This window comes from Pezoporus wallicus, unplaced genomic scaffold (assembly GCF_028554395.1).
Source record: "Pezoporus wallicus isolate ANWC-B61680 ecotype Strahan unplaced genomic scaffold, APGP_CSIRO_Pwel_v1 contig_4901, whole genome shotgun sequence".
NCBI lineage: Eukaryota > Metazoa > Chordata > Aves > Psittaciformes > Psittacidae > Pezoporus > Pezoporus wallicus.
This window is the reverse complement of record NW_026640354.1, coordinates 3,111,960-3,126,127: the sequence shown is the minus strand read 5'-3', so window position 1 is coordinate 3,126,127 and position 14,168 is coordinate 3,111,960. Positions and strand designations below refer to the sequence as shown.

At 35.1% G+C, this 14,168-nt stretch overlaps 1 protein-coding gene across 8 annotated transcripts in view; it reads left to right on the top strand.

The window, feature by feature from the left end:
- Nucleotides 1–14,168, top strand: part of ADGRB3 (adhesion G protein-coupled receptor B3) — a 468,139-nt gene that overhangs the window by 429,492 nt on the left and 24,479 nt on the right. For 7 of the 8 annotated variants that reach the window (XM_057418854.1, XM_057418850.1, XM_057418856.1 and 4 more), the window contains 5 exons: nt 2,562–2,628; nt 4,811–4,896; nt 8,347–8,445; nt 8,775–8,946; nt 13,231–13,326. In XM_057418854.1, the coding sequence (XP_057274837.1) occupies nt 2,562–2,628; nt 4,811–4,896; nt 8,347–8,445; nt 8,775–8,946; nt 13,231–13,326 (520 nt within the window). The remainder of the gene's footprint in view (nt 1–2,561; nt 2,629–4,810; nt 4,897–8,346; nt 8,446–8,774; nt 8,947–13,230; nt 13,327–14,168) is intronic. The other variant, XM_057418851.1, reaches the window with a different exon arrangement.

Below are 14,168 nucleotides of genomic sequence, written 5' to 3'. Positions count from 1 at the left end.
TACATTTCACACAGTCACTTGTACTGATATATATACAGAAGCTGACGGGGCTTTCATAAAAACGGTAAAAAAATGACAGTGACAAGTTTTTATATATTTCAGGATATCTGAAAAAGATTCATGCATCTGAAAGTTTTTTTTTTTCCAAGTATCTCTGTGAGTCTAATAAATATTGTTGCTACCTCTCTTCAGACAGCAGGTATGAAAGCACCACTACTATAAGTTATAGTTAATAAACCTGTGTGACAGACTCGCATTTACAGAAAGTGCTATATATTAATAAGCAATGAAGATAACTTACAGGAATTCATTACACCAGCAAAAAATAAAATTCTGACATAGTCATGTTCTTATAAGAGAAGGAACCGATCTACTGAAAAGCATCAAACAACTTGCAGAATCTCAGGATACAGGAGCAAGTCTGCAGATACTTCATCAGCAGAATTTTATGACCATGTAACTTGGTCCCATAAAACCACCAGTGGATGCTTTCAACACTCATCAATTTCTATGGCTTTTTGCTGTGTGGGGATCAGGGAGAAAGAAGAAAGAACAGGAAAATAAAATAAAAACAACCATGAAGGATAAGAAAAATTGCTATTAGAGCAAAGAAAAAGAAGAAGAAAAAAAGTAAAACTTTGACAATTTACTTACTATATAAGAAGGCACCTGAGAATCTGTCTTCAGAAAGTCTTCAACAGAAAAAGATTGGGAAAAAGCACATTTCAGAGTCTTCAACTAGCAGATATTGAATACACTGCAATAATAACATTACACATTGTTGAAAATCCAGATTGTTGAAAACTCAGATTGTGTAAATAAAATAGGAAAACTACATTTTTTTCACAGCTCTGCCTCTACATGGAAGCCACTCTTTTTAACAGCCATTTTATTGAGGCCATGGGAAAAGAAATGAACAATTCTCCCCTGGTCTTAAAGATTTTTTGTGGTAGAAACTGCTTTTATTAAAAGAAACCCACCAACAACAACAACAAAAAACACAAAAAAAAACCAAACCAAGCAGCTAATTTACTGACCCCCTTATTCAGCACAGGTAACTGAAATTATGTTACAAATACAAAACATAACAATTTTTATGAACTGATATTTCTGTCTCCCAGTAAACATTTATTACATGAATTATTTACACAGAGTGGTCATCTTCATTAGGTTTAAAAGTTTATACTGGTAGGGAAATGCTCTGTGAACAGATTTCCCCCTCTCAGAAGCTCACAATAAATAACCTGGCTTTTGGAAAAATAGCAAGAAAAATTGCAGGAAATATTGAAAGCATTTTTCTTTGACATTACAAAATACATTGAGCATTACTGCTGTAGCTGGTTTTTGAGGTAGGATGTAGGATAGCCTGACCTGTGTTACCTTTTTAACAGTGAAGAAGATATAAATTATTTGCATCAATTCATCATTCCAGAGTTGAGCACAGATGCAGTTGTTTCCCTGTGGCAGATTTCACATGGTTTCAGTGCAATGGGAAACACTTCTATTCTTTGCAGTCAGAATTCCAGCCCTAACAGGCCATTAATATTATGATGTGCTTGCATTTAATTTCTTTGGTTTTCAAAAGTATAAAAAACAGTACTGGAAAATAAGATTTGTATAATTCTGATGTGAATGTTTCTGCAAGCGAGATCCAAGTAAATTATTTGAATGCATATACTTGAGCTTTCTTATATGTAGGTGTGACCATGCATTCAAATAAACATGCAGTTCTTTGAATGTGTAATCACTGGGAAAATAGCACAGCTGCATTTACTTCAGTGTCTGAAGCTCCTGATCTTTTGCAGATATGGAAAGCTTTACATCATGGTGTATCAAATATTTAGCATTTGATTCTGTAAGAGCTCTGTTTGGAAATCTGATGGTTTTCAGTGAAAGCCCTGATGCAATATGACAAACTGCAAGATTAGTAGATCACAAGAAAATACAGTTTTCAGATGGTTTAAAATATACATTGACACTGTTTGCAAAATATTCCAGTGAATACAGAACAGTTAAATCATATATGATTTTTCTTTAATGGGAATATTGTCTGTAAGGCATCGTTCTAATTGCAATTACTAAAGGATACATGAGAATATCTGTAGAAGCCTGTTTTTTTTATGAAGTTCTATGTTATAGGTACTTGAGCTTTCATTGCTTTAAGTATAGTATTCTCAGATACTATAAGCTGAAAATGTTTCTAGATACCTACCTGGCAAGTGCTGTTCAGTTATCTCATCATACATGGTTAGAGGAAATTCAACAGAGATTTACAAACTTATTTTCTATTGTGCTCTTAATACATTTTAGGCATTTCGTTATATGTATAATTCATATTAAAACTTTTGAAACATTAGCAGTTGGTAATGGAAATAATTTTCAACTTTCTACATCATCATCTCAACAAAGTAATTTTTTTGTGTGTGTGCGCATATGAATCCCAAAAAGTAGGATTGAACATGCACCAAGAATCTTATGCTGTAGTAGTTACTAATGCTTTCTTGGCAATGCATTATACTTATTTGTAATTTGTGTTAGTTCTTCTCTAATGTTCTTTCCAGCTGCTGGCTGTCTCTTGAAGGAGGGCTACTTTATGCTTTCGTTGGACCTGCAGCTGCTGTTGTCTTGGTAAACATTAATATAATTTCCAGTATTTTCATATGAAATGTGGAATGTGCTATTTAAATTAAGAAAATTTTAGCTATACAGTAGCATTATCTTTTGCTGTAAATACTAAGATCAGCACTTTTAAACATACCTTCAGTATTTTAAATGCATGATTCTTTTAGCTATATCACTTCTTTATGCCAGTTATCTCTCCATGTTTGTGCAATAAGCTGTGAAAGAGTAATGTGCTGATTAGTGGCACAGAAAACAAGCATCAGTTAGCTATTACCAGTAGCATCTATGCAATTGTCACTGCCTTGTGAAGTTCAGTGGCAGTCTTGATAGAGTGCTGCTTGACAGTGTATCACTGTGCCAGCTAAAGCAACAGAAGGAGTGGAACCAGCCAGCAAGTTCTTCATGGCTCCTGCTTTTGAAGGAAAAGAAAACATCGTCATAGCTTCGAAATGTTATTAATTTGTGTATTAATCTTCCACATCTCTAGAAATGCATTTAGATGTAGGATTCACTTTGCCTAATTGTAGACATCTGCAATGTAGATTTCTGCATGTAAGCTAGTTATACCAGCCATATTTCATTGTCAGTAGAGAAAAATATGCACTCTTAGTGCTCAAACCATCAGAAGTATTTCAGGTGCCTACTTCAGGCTAAGATGAATTGCATTCTACATGTGCCATCAGCTACCAGTCATCTGCTCTGCAGTCTTCATATGGATTTTTTACAATAATTTGTTTGGCATTTTTCCCTTACAGATTTTGAATCTAATTCTTTTCACTCCACCACTTTTATACTAGGATAGCTCTATCACCGCTTAGTTCTGATTTTCCCTTGCAAAAGGGAATAGGTCTTAGGAGTCATCACAGATACAGGCATTTAGCTACATAAATTTTCCTGAAATGGATGTTTACTACTCCCATAGAGTTTGTCTCATCATTGCCTGGAGTCAAGCCAGGATCCTTTTGTACAACTCACAGTCCCTGTCATGATAGAGGAGCCAAAGATGTTTACAAAAAAGCCAGTCATCATTTTCACATGGAACTGTATGTTCTCTGTGTAATTGGCAAGCTTTGTTCAGAGACATTTGAAGTTCACAGTTGCATTTTGCCCTACTATTAGCTGGTAGCTGTGGAAGGAGCTGTTCCATGCAACCACTTAAGCCTAAGTGTACAAAGCAAAAGAATTATATAACATCAGCTGAAAATAAAGTGAGGATAAGAAAAGCTGGAAAAGAGTTGGCAGGACAGACTGGCAACAATAAGGTATTTTGGCACAGGTATTGAAAAATCTGTTTGAAAGGAAGACTACCCTTTGCTAATAAAAAAAAAAAAAGAAGGAAAAGAAAAGGGATATTTATTTAATAGGTTCAAAACTTGGTATGACCTCTTTGCATGGTTATGCAGAGACAGGTTCGTAGAGTTCAGCTCAGTAATACAAATGGATAATAACAGTCATTAAGTTGTCCATTAAATGCCGTTGCTATGTCCAGTAAGTGCCAAAGTCTGACTTCTGGAACACTTGCTTTTTTTTTCTTTTAAGTTAGGTCTTCAACCCATGTATGTGATCAGGACATTTACTTTAATGGAGCTAAACAGACTTAGCCCAGCATTCATCTTGTCCACAAGAAAAAAAAAAAAGAAAGAAAGAAAACTACAGTGCAACAAGGCTCAGGACCCACATTGGTCAATAGCATAGGTAGTGACTAATGGAGGGAAGATATGGAAAACCACAGGCTGGTTTTGCATAAGTGGAAACACCCACATGGTCCATAAATGCTTAAAAAGGAACATGGTCACAGTCATCATGTGTTCTGACCAGCTCTTCCCTGTGTGCACAGCTCAAATGCACTGGTTTTCTTTGAGCAGGATATACAGTTGCAATTAAAACTGAGGCAACATTAAAGATACATTACTTAAGCTTGTGGATAGCAGACATGTACATGTACAACTTGATATATATAAGGCATAACTCAAGATTCAAAAACCTGTTGCAGTGTGTGTATTTGTTACTCATTTGAGAATATGGCATTTGTTGTGCTCAGGGATGGTGTTACACAATTTCTGAAGGAACACTTGGATATGTAGCAGGAGGCATTTTGCAGGCCTGTAAGTGCCTTTTTCTGAAGAAACAGGATAAACCATTTTCTTTTAGGCCTTGAAAAATCAACAGTTTGTTTTCTGTTTTACAGGTCAACATGGTGATTGGCATTTTGGTATTTAATAAACTTGTTTCCAGAGATGGAATCCTAGATAAAAAGCTTAAACACAGAGCGGGGTAAGCAAAAAACAGATTATTTTAAGGCATATTAAAATTGTATCACCAATTTTCAATTATGGATATTCACCAAAAGTGCTTTTGATTGTGCTTTGAACTTTTATATCTGTGTAACAGTGTGTCTAACAGATTCCATTCATTGCAAAAGCTGCTGTTGCATTATCCCGAGAGAATGCAACTGAACACAGTAAAGATAATAAAACACAAGTACAACAGTATTAAGTTAACAAGAATGAAGATCTAACAAGTCTGAGTGAAGGTTTCAAAAAACTGTCATACGTGTAAAGCTGCAGTTAAGAAGAATTTTATGAACTGTGTGTACTGGAGGAACTAATTATTTTGTCTAGCTGTCAAATGTAATTATTGTGGTGGGAAATGTTACTCATTAGTGTAAACTGTTAAAAAATATGTTTTACAACAGTATATTCCTTACTGAGGTCAATGTTATTCTGCCATTCTGACTATGCAAAGAATTTGCCGCTGTTCTTACATTCGTATCTACGTAGAGGTATTTTCTCAATTAGTGAAGTAGAATTTCAAAGTAAAAAACCTCATGTTTTAAAGCTAAAAAAGAAAAAGAGTAAGTGGAAATTCTGTGTTATTGATTACTTACATTAACATTCAAATTCTGTTTGTTATCATGAGAAGAAAGGGTTGTGACAGTGGTGGTATCAGAAAATGCTTTTCAGTGGATTACAGTGATATGAAGAAATGCAGCAGCAAACCTAGATTCATTCCATATCACAGAAAAATATTTCACGAATGTATCCTCACCTTCTTAGCACATATGAGAATATATTTAAATTTTGAGTAATTTTTTTTGCAGCTACATGTTCTAGTATTGTCTTTTGGGCCAGTTTGTAGTATAAAACCACCAATATCTGCATTTCTAATTAGGATAAGCAATGACATCTTCATTGTACTGAGTATTACTGCTATGGGTAAATTTATTACAGCTTCACTTTGAATTACTTTACGATTTCCCTAACAGCAGCATTCCTAATAAGTTCAATTCATTGGTTAGATGAGCAAATTTATGATCAGTACTTCAGCTGGTGTGATTTGCATTTAATATTAATTCGGTTAAATCTTTCAGGTTTTCCAGGTTTTCAGCTCTTTCACCACCATTTTGACAAATATGTACCGAAACCTTTCATTTTGTTTCTTCTCTTTTCCTTCTTTTTCATTAAAAAAACATTAATTTCTGAACTTTGTCTACATTGCTCCACCAACACTGTTAACACTAATGAAATCTAGAATATTATAAATCTACTCAAAGTATTACAAGAAAAGTAATAACTTAGGAATCACAACTTCAAATTCACATTTGGTCTAATGCCAGTGATTTTAAGAGTTGGAGCAGCCACAGACTTGGCTTTGTACATTTTCTAAGGATATCCAAGCTTAGATTTAACTCTTTTTTTTTTTTCCTTCAGCTACTCAATTGTAGGGTATAGAAATCTATTTCCTTATATTATACTTTCCTGATGAAACAAATAACTTGCTTTCTAGCTGCACAACTTAGCAAAGAGGTATTTTATTTTAAAATAATGGATAACGAGCTATAAATTATTCTATCCAGCTATTCTGGGAAGGCATGTATATACCCTAATGAGAAACAATCTCAACTTTTGTGATAGTATAAGATGGTGGCGTGGCAACAGCATTCCTTGATACTACTTGGCATATGATGTGTATTGAGTCATTCTTTGGGGCAAAGAAGTTGGTGCAGCATTTGATCTCTTGTAGAAAAGGGATTGTCACCCATTTCTCAAGTATCTTTTGCCAGCCATGCTCAGGAAGGCAACTTAATTCTTTCTGGCAAACATTGGACTTCACACCTGTCAAAAGTTCAGTCAAAATTCAGCTGTAGGATTCATTTATGTGGGATTTAAAGAAGTGAATGGGGCAAAATACACTAAGTCCATATGACTCTTACCACCTTAAATAAGCATACGGAGAATCAACAAGTGGAAAAAAGAGGTGTTGTTTTCATGTATCTCAATCATTTTCCTAAAATAAGAGGTAGCACACATATATGCCCAGACAGAAAGTTTATTTTTGGTTTATATACACATCAACTTCTATTATTATTTGCAAGATGCAAAACAGATCTATAGAAATAAGAAGAATAGTCTATTCTGATAATGTTAAAGTACTACCGAGCAAAGATAGAGAGTGTTTCTTTCCTCAAGCTTAGCTAAGCTCACCCAAGACATTTTTCTATTTCATTCATTAATGTAGATCTTTAATTGATGTAAACTGTTGTGGATTCACCGAGTTCTTTTTCCACCACACAATCACCCTATACAAAGTCATGGTTCTCACTGTTTTATTATGGGAAAAAAATAATGCTTTTTAATAGAAAATATACTGCACTTCTTTCGTGGAAAGCCATCATTTGGTTTATCAAAATGGAAACCTCTGGAGTTCAATGTTGTTTTGAGCAGTATGTTAAGAATCTTGTGAATGCTGGGTTTGGCAATAAAAAGGAGTTCCGCTGGTTGAAATAACTGGGAAAAAGCTGAAGTGTTACCTACCTACACCATGTTGACCACTTTCCAGCTGGGAATAGGTAAAGCACCCTTCCTTGTCACGTCACAGCTATGGTTATTCCTTGTTCTGACAGCAGAAAGAGAAGGAAGAGCAAAAGTCCTTATTTAGTCAATTCAAGAAGTTGAATGCATGCTGTATATAAAAGAAAATTTAAATTCCAGGTTTTGCCCCTTAACTCTTCTGACAGGTGCAGAGGTACAATTGTCCATACAAAATGCTTTGAGCTTAATGCTTGTGTACTGTGTTTTATTAAAATGCAAAACAGGTCACCCTTTTTTCAGTAGCAACTGATACTTATTTCATGAGATTCCATACATTTCAAGCCCTGTATTCAGACCTTCATATGGCATGAATAAAATCACTCCAGATGTTAGTGGGCCATTCAGATTGCTAGTACAAATCTGACTATACAGTACGCCTACACTGATTTGCTGCTTGAATAAATTTTGAGGTTTCTTTCCCTATTAATGTTTTGTAATTGTGCATACTTCATACTCCTCCTTTAAGTGTCCTATAGTCTTTTCCAAGTTTGGATACAACAGACTTCTAACAGGTCTGAATAGAGGGATTTCACTTTGTGTGTCTATCCTAGCACGTGCTTATGTTTACTTCAGTGTACTAAGCAGTTTTGATCACTGGACATCTGGGGCCTTTTTACTTAAATGGAAAAAAATAGGGACTGCATGAAATGAAGCCCCATAGCATTAACATATAAAGGTAACAATAATGTAAAGTACAAAGTACAGTTTTGCAACAACATAGAGCATTCATCCTGAATACATCTACTTACTTTTTCTGCATGACAACATATTTAAAAGCTAAATTTCAGTAGCAACGTTTTTTGGTGACAATTCAATATTTTGTTCTTTTTGTGGGTGTTCTGTTTGTTTGCAGTCAGATGAGTGAGCCTCATAGCGGTTTGACGCTCAAATGTGCCAAGTGTGGAGTAGTTTCAACAACAGCTTTGTCAGCCACCACCGCCAGTAATGCCATGTTAGTCCTGATCATTTACATCTTCTTGTTACAAACTTATACAGTGCATGTGAGACAATACTTTGATGATAACTGTATTTGATAACACTGTATAGAGTGCTAAGCATGTTTAAATATTTTTTAACAAAAAAAAAGAAATTACAACTGTGTTTATTAACTGAATACAGGATATTCTTTAGAACATAAAGTACAACACTGTTACATTCTTGTTTGTGATTTTCAAGTTAAATTGATAAAGTGCCATCCTTAAATATGTTTTATTTTAATAGTGAGCTTTTAACCATTTTTTTACAACATTACAATGCTGCTTTTCTCTTTTTTTTCAATAGGGCATCCCTTTGGAGTTCGTGTGTGGTGTTACCACTTCTAGCTCTGACTTGGATGTCTGCAGTCCTGGCCATGACAGACAAAAGATCAATATTATTTCAGATACTTTTTGCAGTATTTGATTCATTACAAGGCTTTGTTATTGTCATGGTCCATTGTATTCTCCGAAGGGAGGTGAGGAATGGCTTCCCAGTTTTCTAAAGGGCTGTGCTCCTGTTAATCTCTCAACTGCTCTTTAGTATCATATACAGCTTGCTCTGTGAAAACATATTTCATAGAAAGAGAAAAGTATTTTGTGTTGCGATGTAGAGGAGCAAGTGAAAGAGAGGGGAAAGATCAGATAATTCCAGGCTCAGAATGTCAGTTTCAGTATAAAATGTACCCATTTGATTAAAGGTGGTTTTTAATGAATCCCAAGTTCAGGCTTTCACAATATTGTGCATATAGGTGAATGCCTACATTCTTATTGAAATAGGTTTGAAAGCCATACCACATCAGCTTTGCTGGCGGATCTGTGGTAGTGGGATTGTCAAAAATGAGCAGGTGAAGCCAGACTGGAGAGCACGAAGTATTTCACATTAACCATTTATCAACTTTAGGATATTTACAACACTGGTATACCAAATTGCATGATTCCCTATGATTGGCAAGAGTTATTCAAAAGCTTTCTGGACTAAAAAAACCAAGAAGGTGAAAAGTTTATTGTCAACACTGAGTGATCAAAACACTTGAGAAACTAATCAAGGTAAATTTTTTCATATGGGAAAATAAAATGAATAAAAAGTAGTTTAAGAACAGCAAATAAGAAAAAATAATGTGCTTGAAACAGTTTTTGTTTCAAAAGTCTGTATGGTTTGCACTTCTATGGACTGGTTTGCAGCAGCAAAAACATAATCATTTACTGCAGCAAGTTCCTACACAGAAAAAGACATAGCTCCAGTTATAACAGTCTGGCTCTAAAGAGTATGGCTTTCTAGCTCCAGAGACCTTTAGGTGAGTAGAAGCCAAGGTAGTAACCATCATGCACAGTATGCAATGCAGCCTTTGCACTTCACAGGGTACCTCCTCAGTCTGTTGGTTTCAGTTTCCTGCATTTAGCTCTGACAGTGCTTGTCAGGGAAATCCTGCCAACGTGTTTGTCACTCTTGATGACAGCTAAAAAGTTATCTTAGTTATCGCCTATAGCACTGATCTAATATTTATAGCATGTCAGCACAGGCAAAACAATAATCCTGACTGTCAGGACAAAAAATATGAGGTGGGGTATATCACCATAAAATTCAAGCAAAGGAGAGGACACCCCTGCTTTATTATACTCTTATAGTCATTACATTACAAAAAGACACAGACTTTCACAATTATATACATAAAACTCCTGGTTTTCCTCTTCATTATATTGATATAAACATAAAAGTTAGAAACATTTATTTCTTTCTCTAGTATGCTATATCAAAGATTTTGTGTGACAAGGAAGCCAGGGACATTCACTGAGTAAGAGATACAACTAGTAAGACATTCAACTAGAAGGGCTGTGTTGTGTCTATTTCTGTCCTCCAGCCATTCCGGGTCTTTTGGAAAGACATCCAATCTTTCTATACTTGTATCTCCTAAATTCTATGACAAATATAAAAAAAAATATACTACTTAATCATGAGACCTTGCAGACCATCTGGAAATTAGGACAGAAAAATGCAAAATAAGAGTTAGGTGTTGTTCCTTTATGTTGCCTTCTTAGCCTAGAGAGCCAAGTATTTTTTTCCCTCTCCTTGCTGTTTACATACCTAATTAGGCATTGGAAGATGGTAAGGTATGTGTCACAGTACAGAGAATGATAGGAGAGGTTAGCACTGAAGCTTCTTGATCACAGTAAAATGGTTTGCCTGACCTGCTTGAGCATGAGATGCTCTAAAACTAATTTGAATCTCACTGAGTAACTCCTGTTAATGCTGGCAAGGGGAGGAACCCACATGTATTTTCTTCTTTTGCTGTGCTCTGCTGACTAGAGAACATTTGGGTTAAATGCATTGTTGGCATCTAAAGCCCACATTTCTGTATTACAAGAGAAAAATAGAGTACATGAGTACGCAGAGGGTAAGTTATAAAAGCTTGGAGTTGGTTATTGTTGCTAAGGAAACTACTTCCCTGGTAATCACACGTTCATCACATCTGTCTCTCCTGCTCTTCCTGGCTCTAAGAAAATCTTGTAACTTGATGTTAAAAGACAGAAGGGAAAAGCAAGCTTCTCTTTCAAAGTGAAATGTAAAGACAGCACAGTCTTTACATAAACAAGGTTGAACAAGCAGCAAAATAAGCTGGTATTTAGGAAGTTCAACCTTTTTGTTTCTGACTTGTGTGAGGACACCTAGAAGTTGCAACATATGTCAATATGATGGATACAGCTACAGTTGACATGCTGTTAACATGTTACAATCATCTGTTTGCACTTTAGAAACATTGTAAGAAACATGCACATTTAAGAATATCCTAAAATCAAAATTCACTGCTTTAATATAGAACATAGTGAAAGTAGGACATGAGATTCTCGAGATCTCTGAAGCTACCAGAACTGGGGAGGCTTCATGAACATAGAGTCCCAAACATATGGAGGCCCATTGCACGCAGTATGTTCTGAAGTAATAATGCTTTGGGGTCAAGCATCATGAGGCTTATAATGATATTTAACACATCTGGGAATGCTATGAAGGGAGGGATTTATTTTTTTTTAATCAAATCCCTGTGCCAGTGCTTCTCTGATAGCATAAAACTCTGAAGTGTGACCTGACTTCAGCACTGATAAAGTGCAAGAAGACTTAGATTAAATTATAGCAACCAGGAGATGCCAAATTAAACTAACCTCAAACATGGAAAAACACAGCAAGAGTAATGCCTAAAATCAGAATCTGAGTCATGATACAGGCCAAGCGCACTTTACGTTACCACGTTTGGGAAGACTTGATGTTTTGAAATCAGCGCAGACATTCTCACCTTGCTCCATTCTTCTTCCTGCTCTATATTAGTCTTCCTCAACCTGCAATAGTCACTTATCACGACTGCAGAGCATTCCTACTCATTTAAGAGTTGAGCACATTAAAATAATGCTAATTCCTTTTTTTTCTATTTATTTTGTTTTCCCTTCTGTGAAAGCTCTTAACAGCTTGCAGTAGAATACGATGTATTGAAAGGGGACAGCTTTTCACCAGCAACAATTAATGATTTATCCTTTTCTGCTGTTCACAAAATGTCCATGAGTAGAATACAAATTTCTTCCTTTTAATTATTCTGAATAAGATAACAAGTGTTTTCTACAGATAAAGAATGGAATGTAGATTTTTGTAGGCATTTTATTGAAAGTACTTTCATATTCAAACAAGAAATGATACTTATTTGTTTTAATTGGAGGTCACCCAACCATGTTCCTCTTTTCCAAATCACATCTTGTAAATCAGATTGCTAATAGGGATACTTGCATTTCTAGAAAAAAAAAACAAACCAAAACTTTCCATTCCAAAAGGTGCCTAGCTGTCCTTTCCGTGGTATGTGTGAGAAAGCAGCAAAATATGTTTGCATTCTCCTGTCAGCAAACAGGAACTGATTTTTCTTTTGAATGTGCCTCCATGTTGAATCACATCCTTCTGACAAAAGTATTACAATTTCTTTAAACATGCATTCTGCCCAAAATCAAAGTAAATATAGACTTTCCTATGAAAAGATAATTCCTCAAATATACCTGTGTTTCAGGGACAAGTCTTCAAACGTACTGTACGGATCATACTTGTAAACAGCAATTTCTGCAAAGTTGTTTTGTTTTTTTTTAGAGAAACCAGACTCTGTGCAAACAGTCCACTTTTCTTCTTGTGATCACATTAAAAATATTTACCTGATCTGAAGACTTTTACTCTCTGAAGAGATGCATGAGATTCCTTATACATGGAATTATAGAAATTTTGATTGGAATCAGTAATGTCTTTCAAATTGACTTATTCTTTAAAGTATAACTAGGAAGCACTATATATCTGATTATAGTAACTATTAAGAACTGTCTTTCAAGAATCTTACATTTATTAAGCAAAAGATAAATTTTATTTTGCAATGGTTAATAGTATATCTACTAATTCTGCTATCAGACCTGTGCCAGACTGAAGGAGAAGACAAAGACAATCACTCAAGACAGATTTGACTCGAGTACCAGATCATCACTGACTACTAGTTAATTCTGTCCCCAGGCAAATCTAATTCTGTGGTCTTAATGTGATGATAGACTGACAGATTTTGCAGCAGCCACAAAATATAGGAAATGTATGAACTGGCAGGAATAGCCATTTATGTTTATTGCTTCTGCTTTATTAAATATGCCAAAGAAAAGTCATGCATTGTATTCCATACATTTTAATTTATTCTTTAACAGGAGTAGAGTGTGTGATGTTGCACAAGAATCAGTATAAGATATTGTTTTCACAGGTTCAAGACGCATTTAGATGTCGACTGAGAAATTGCCAGGATCCAATCAATGCAGATTCTTCAAGTTCTTTTCCTAATGGACATGCTCAAATCATGGTTAGCTTTTATTTCTTCTTTGACTATTAATTTAGTGTTCCTATGCAAAAGAAAAAAATGGTGTTGTAGGTGGCAAGCACATACAATACAATGCACAGTATGTACAGCTTAAATATTAACACCATTTTTAAGCATAAGTCTGTTTAGGTCATTATCTGCTTGCTTTAATCTCTTAGCAAGTTTTAAATTAGTGATGTGATCATTTAGTGGAGGACAGAGAATTCCACCACTGTTCTTTATGACAAAAAGTTGTTACATAAGAAAATGAGAAAGTAATCTAAATATATCATGACTTTTTCTAATATTGATGCAAAGAGAACTGATGGATTTCAGAGTTTTCCCTTCATTAGGCCTGGAAAAATGTTCCCCTCAGACTAAGTCAGACAAGGAGAAAGTGGTAGAAATTCCAGAGGCGCAATCTATTTAGTGGCTTAAATCAAGGAGATGATAATGAATGGCTCAGTATGTCAATTTTTATTTACTAATATTGTTAAGTAGTATACCAAGACAACACATTGGTTCCTTCAATTTCAGTGACAGCTTTTCATTGACTATAATGGGGTCAGGATCAGGCCCTAAAAAATGCAAGTGTCAGCAGGAAGATGCCCTTCCAAAATGACGACACAAAAAGAACCCAGTGTTTGGACTTCGCAAGGAGGAAAGAGATCAGTTTTATTAAACATTTTTCATGTAATAAACATATTGTGGAAATAAAAACGTTAAGAATTACTTGAATTCTATAATATGATAAACAGCTTTATTTCACTGGGAAAAGTGTGCTTGGATTTTCAACTGTTAAAAATCATTCTTAGCTCTTATACTTAATTTTTTGCCCAATAAAA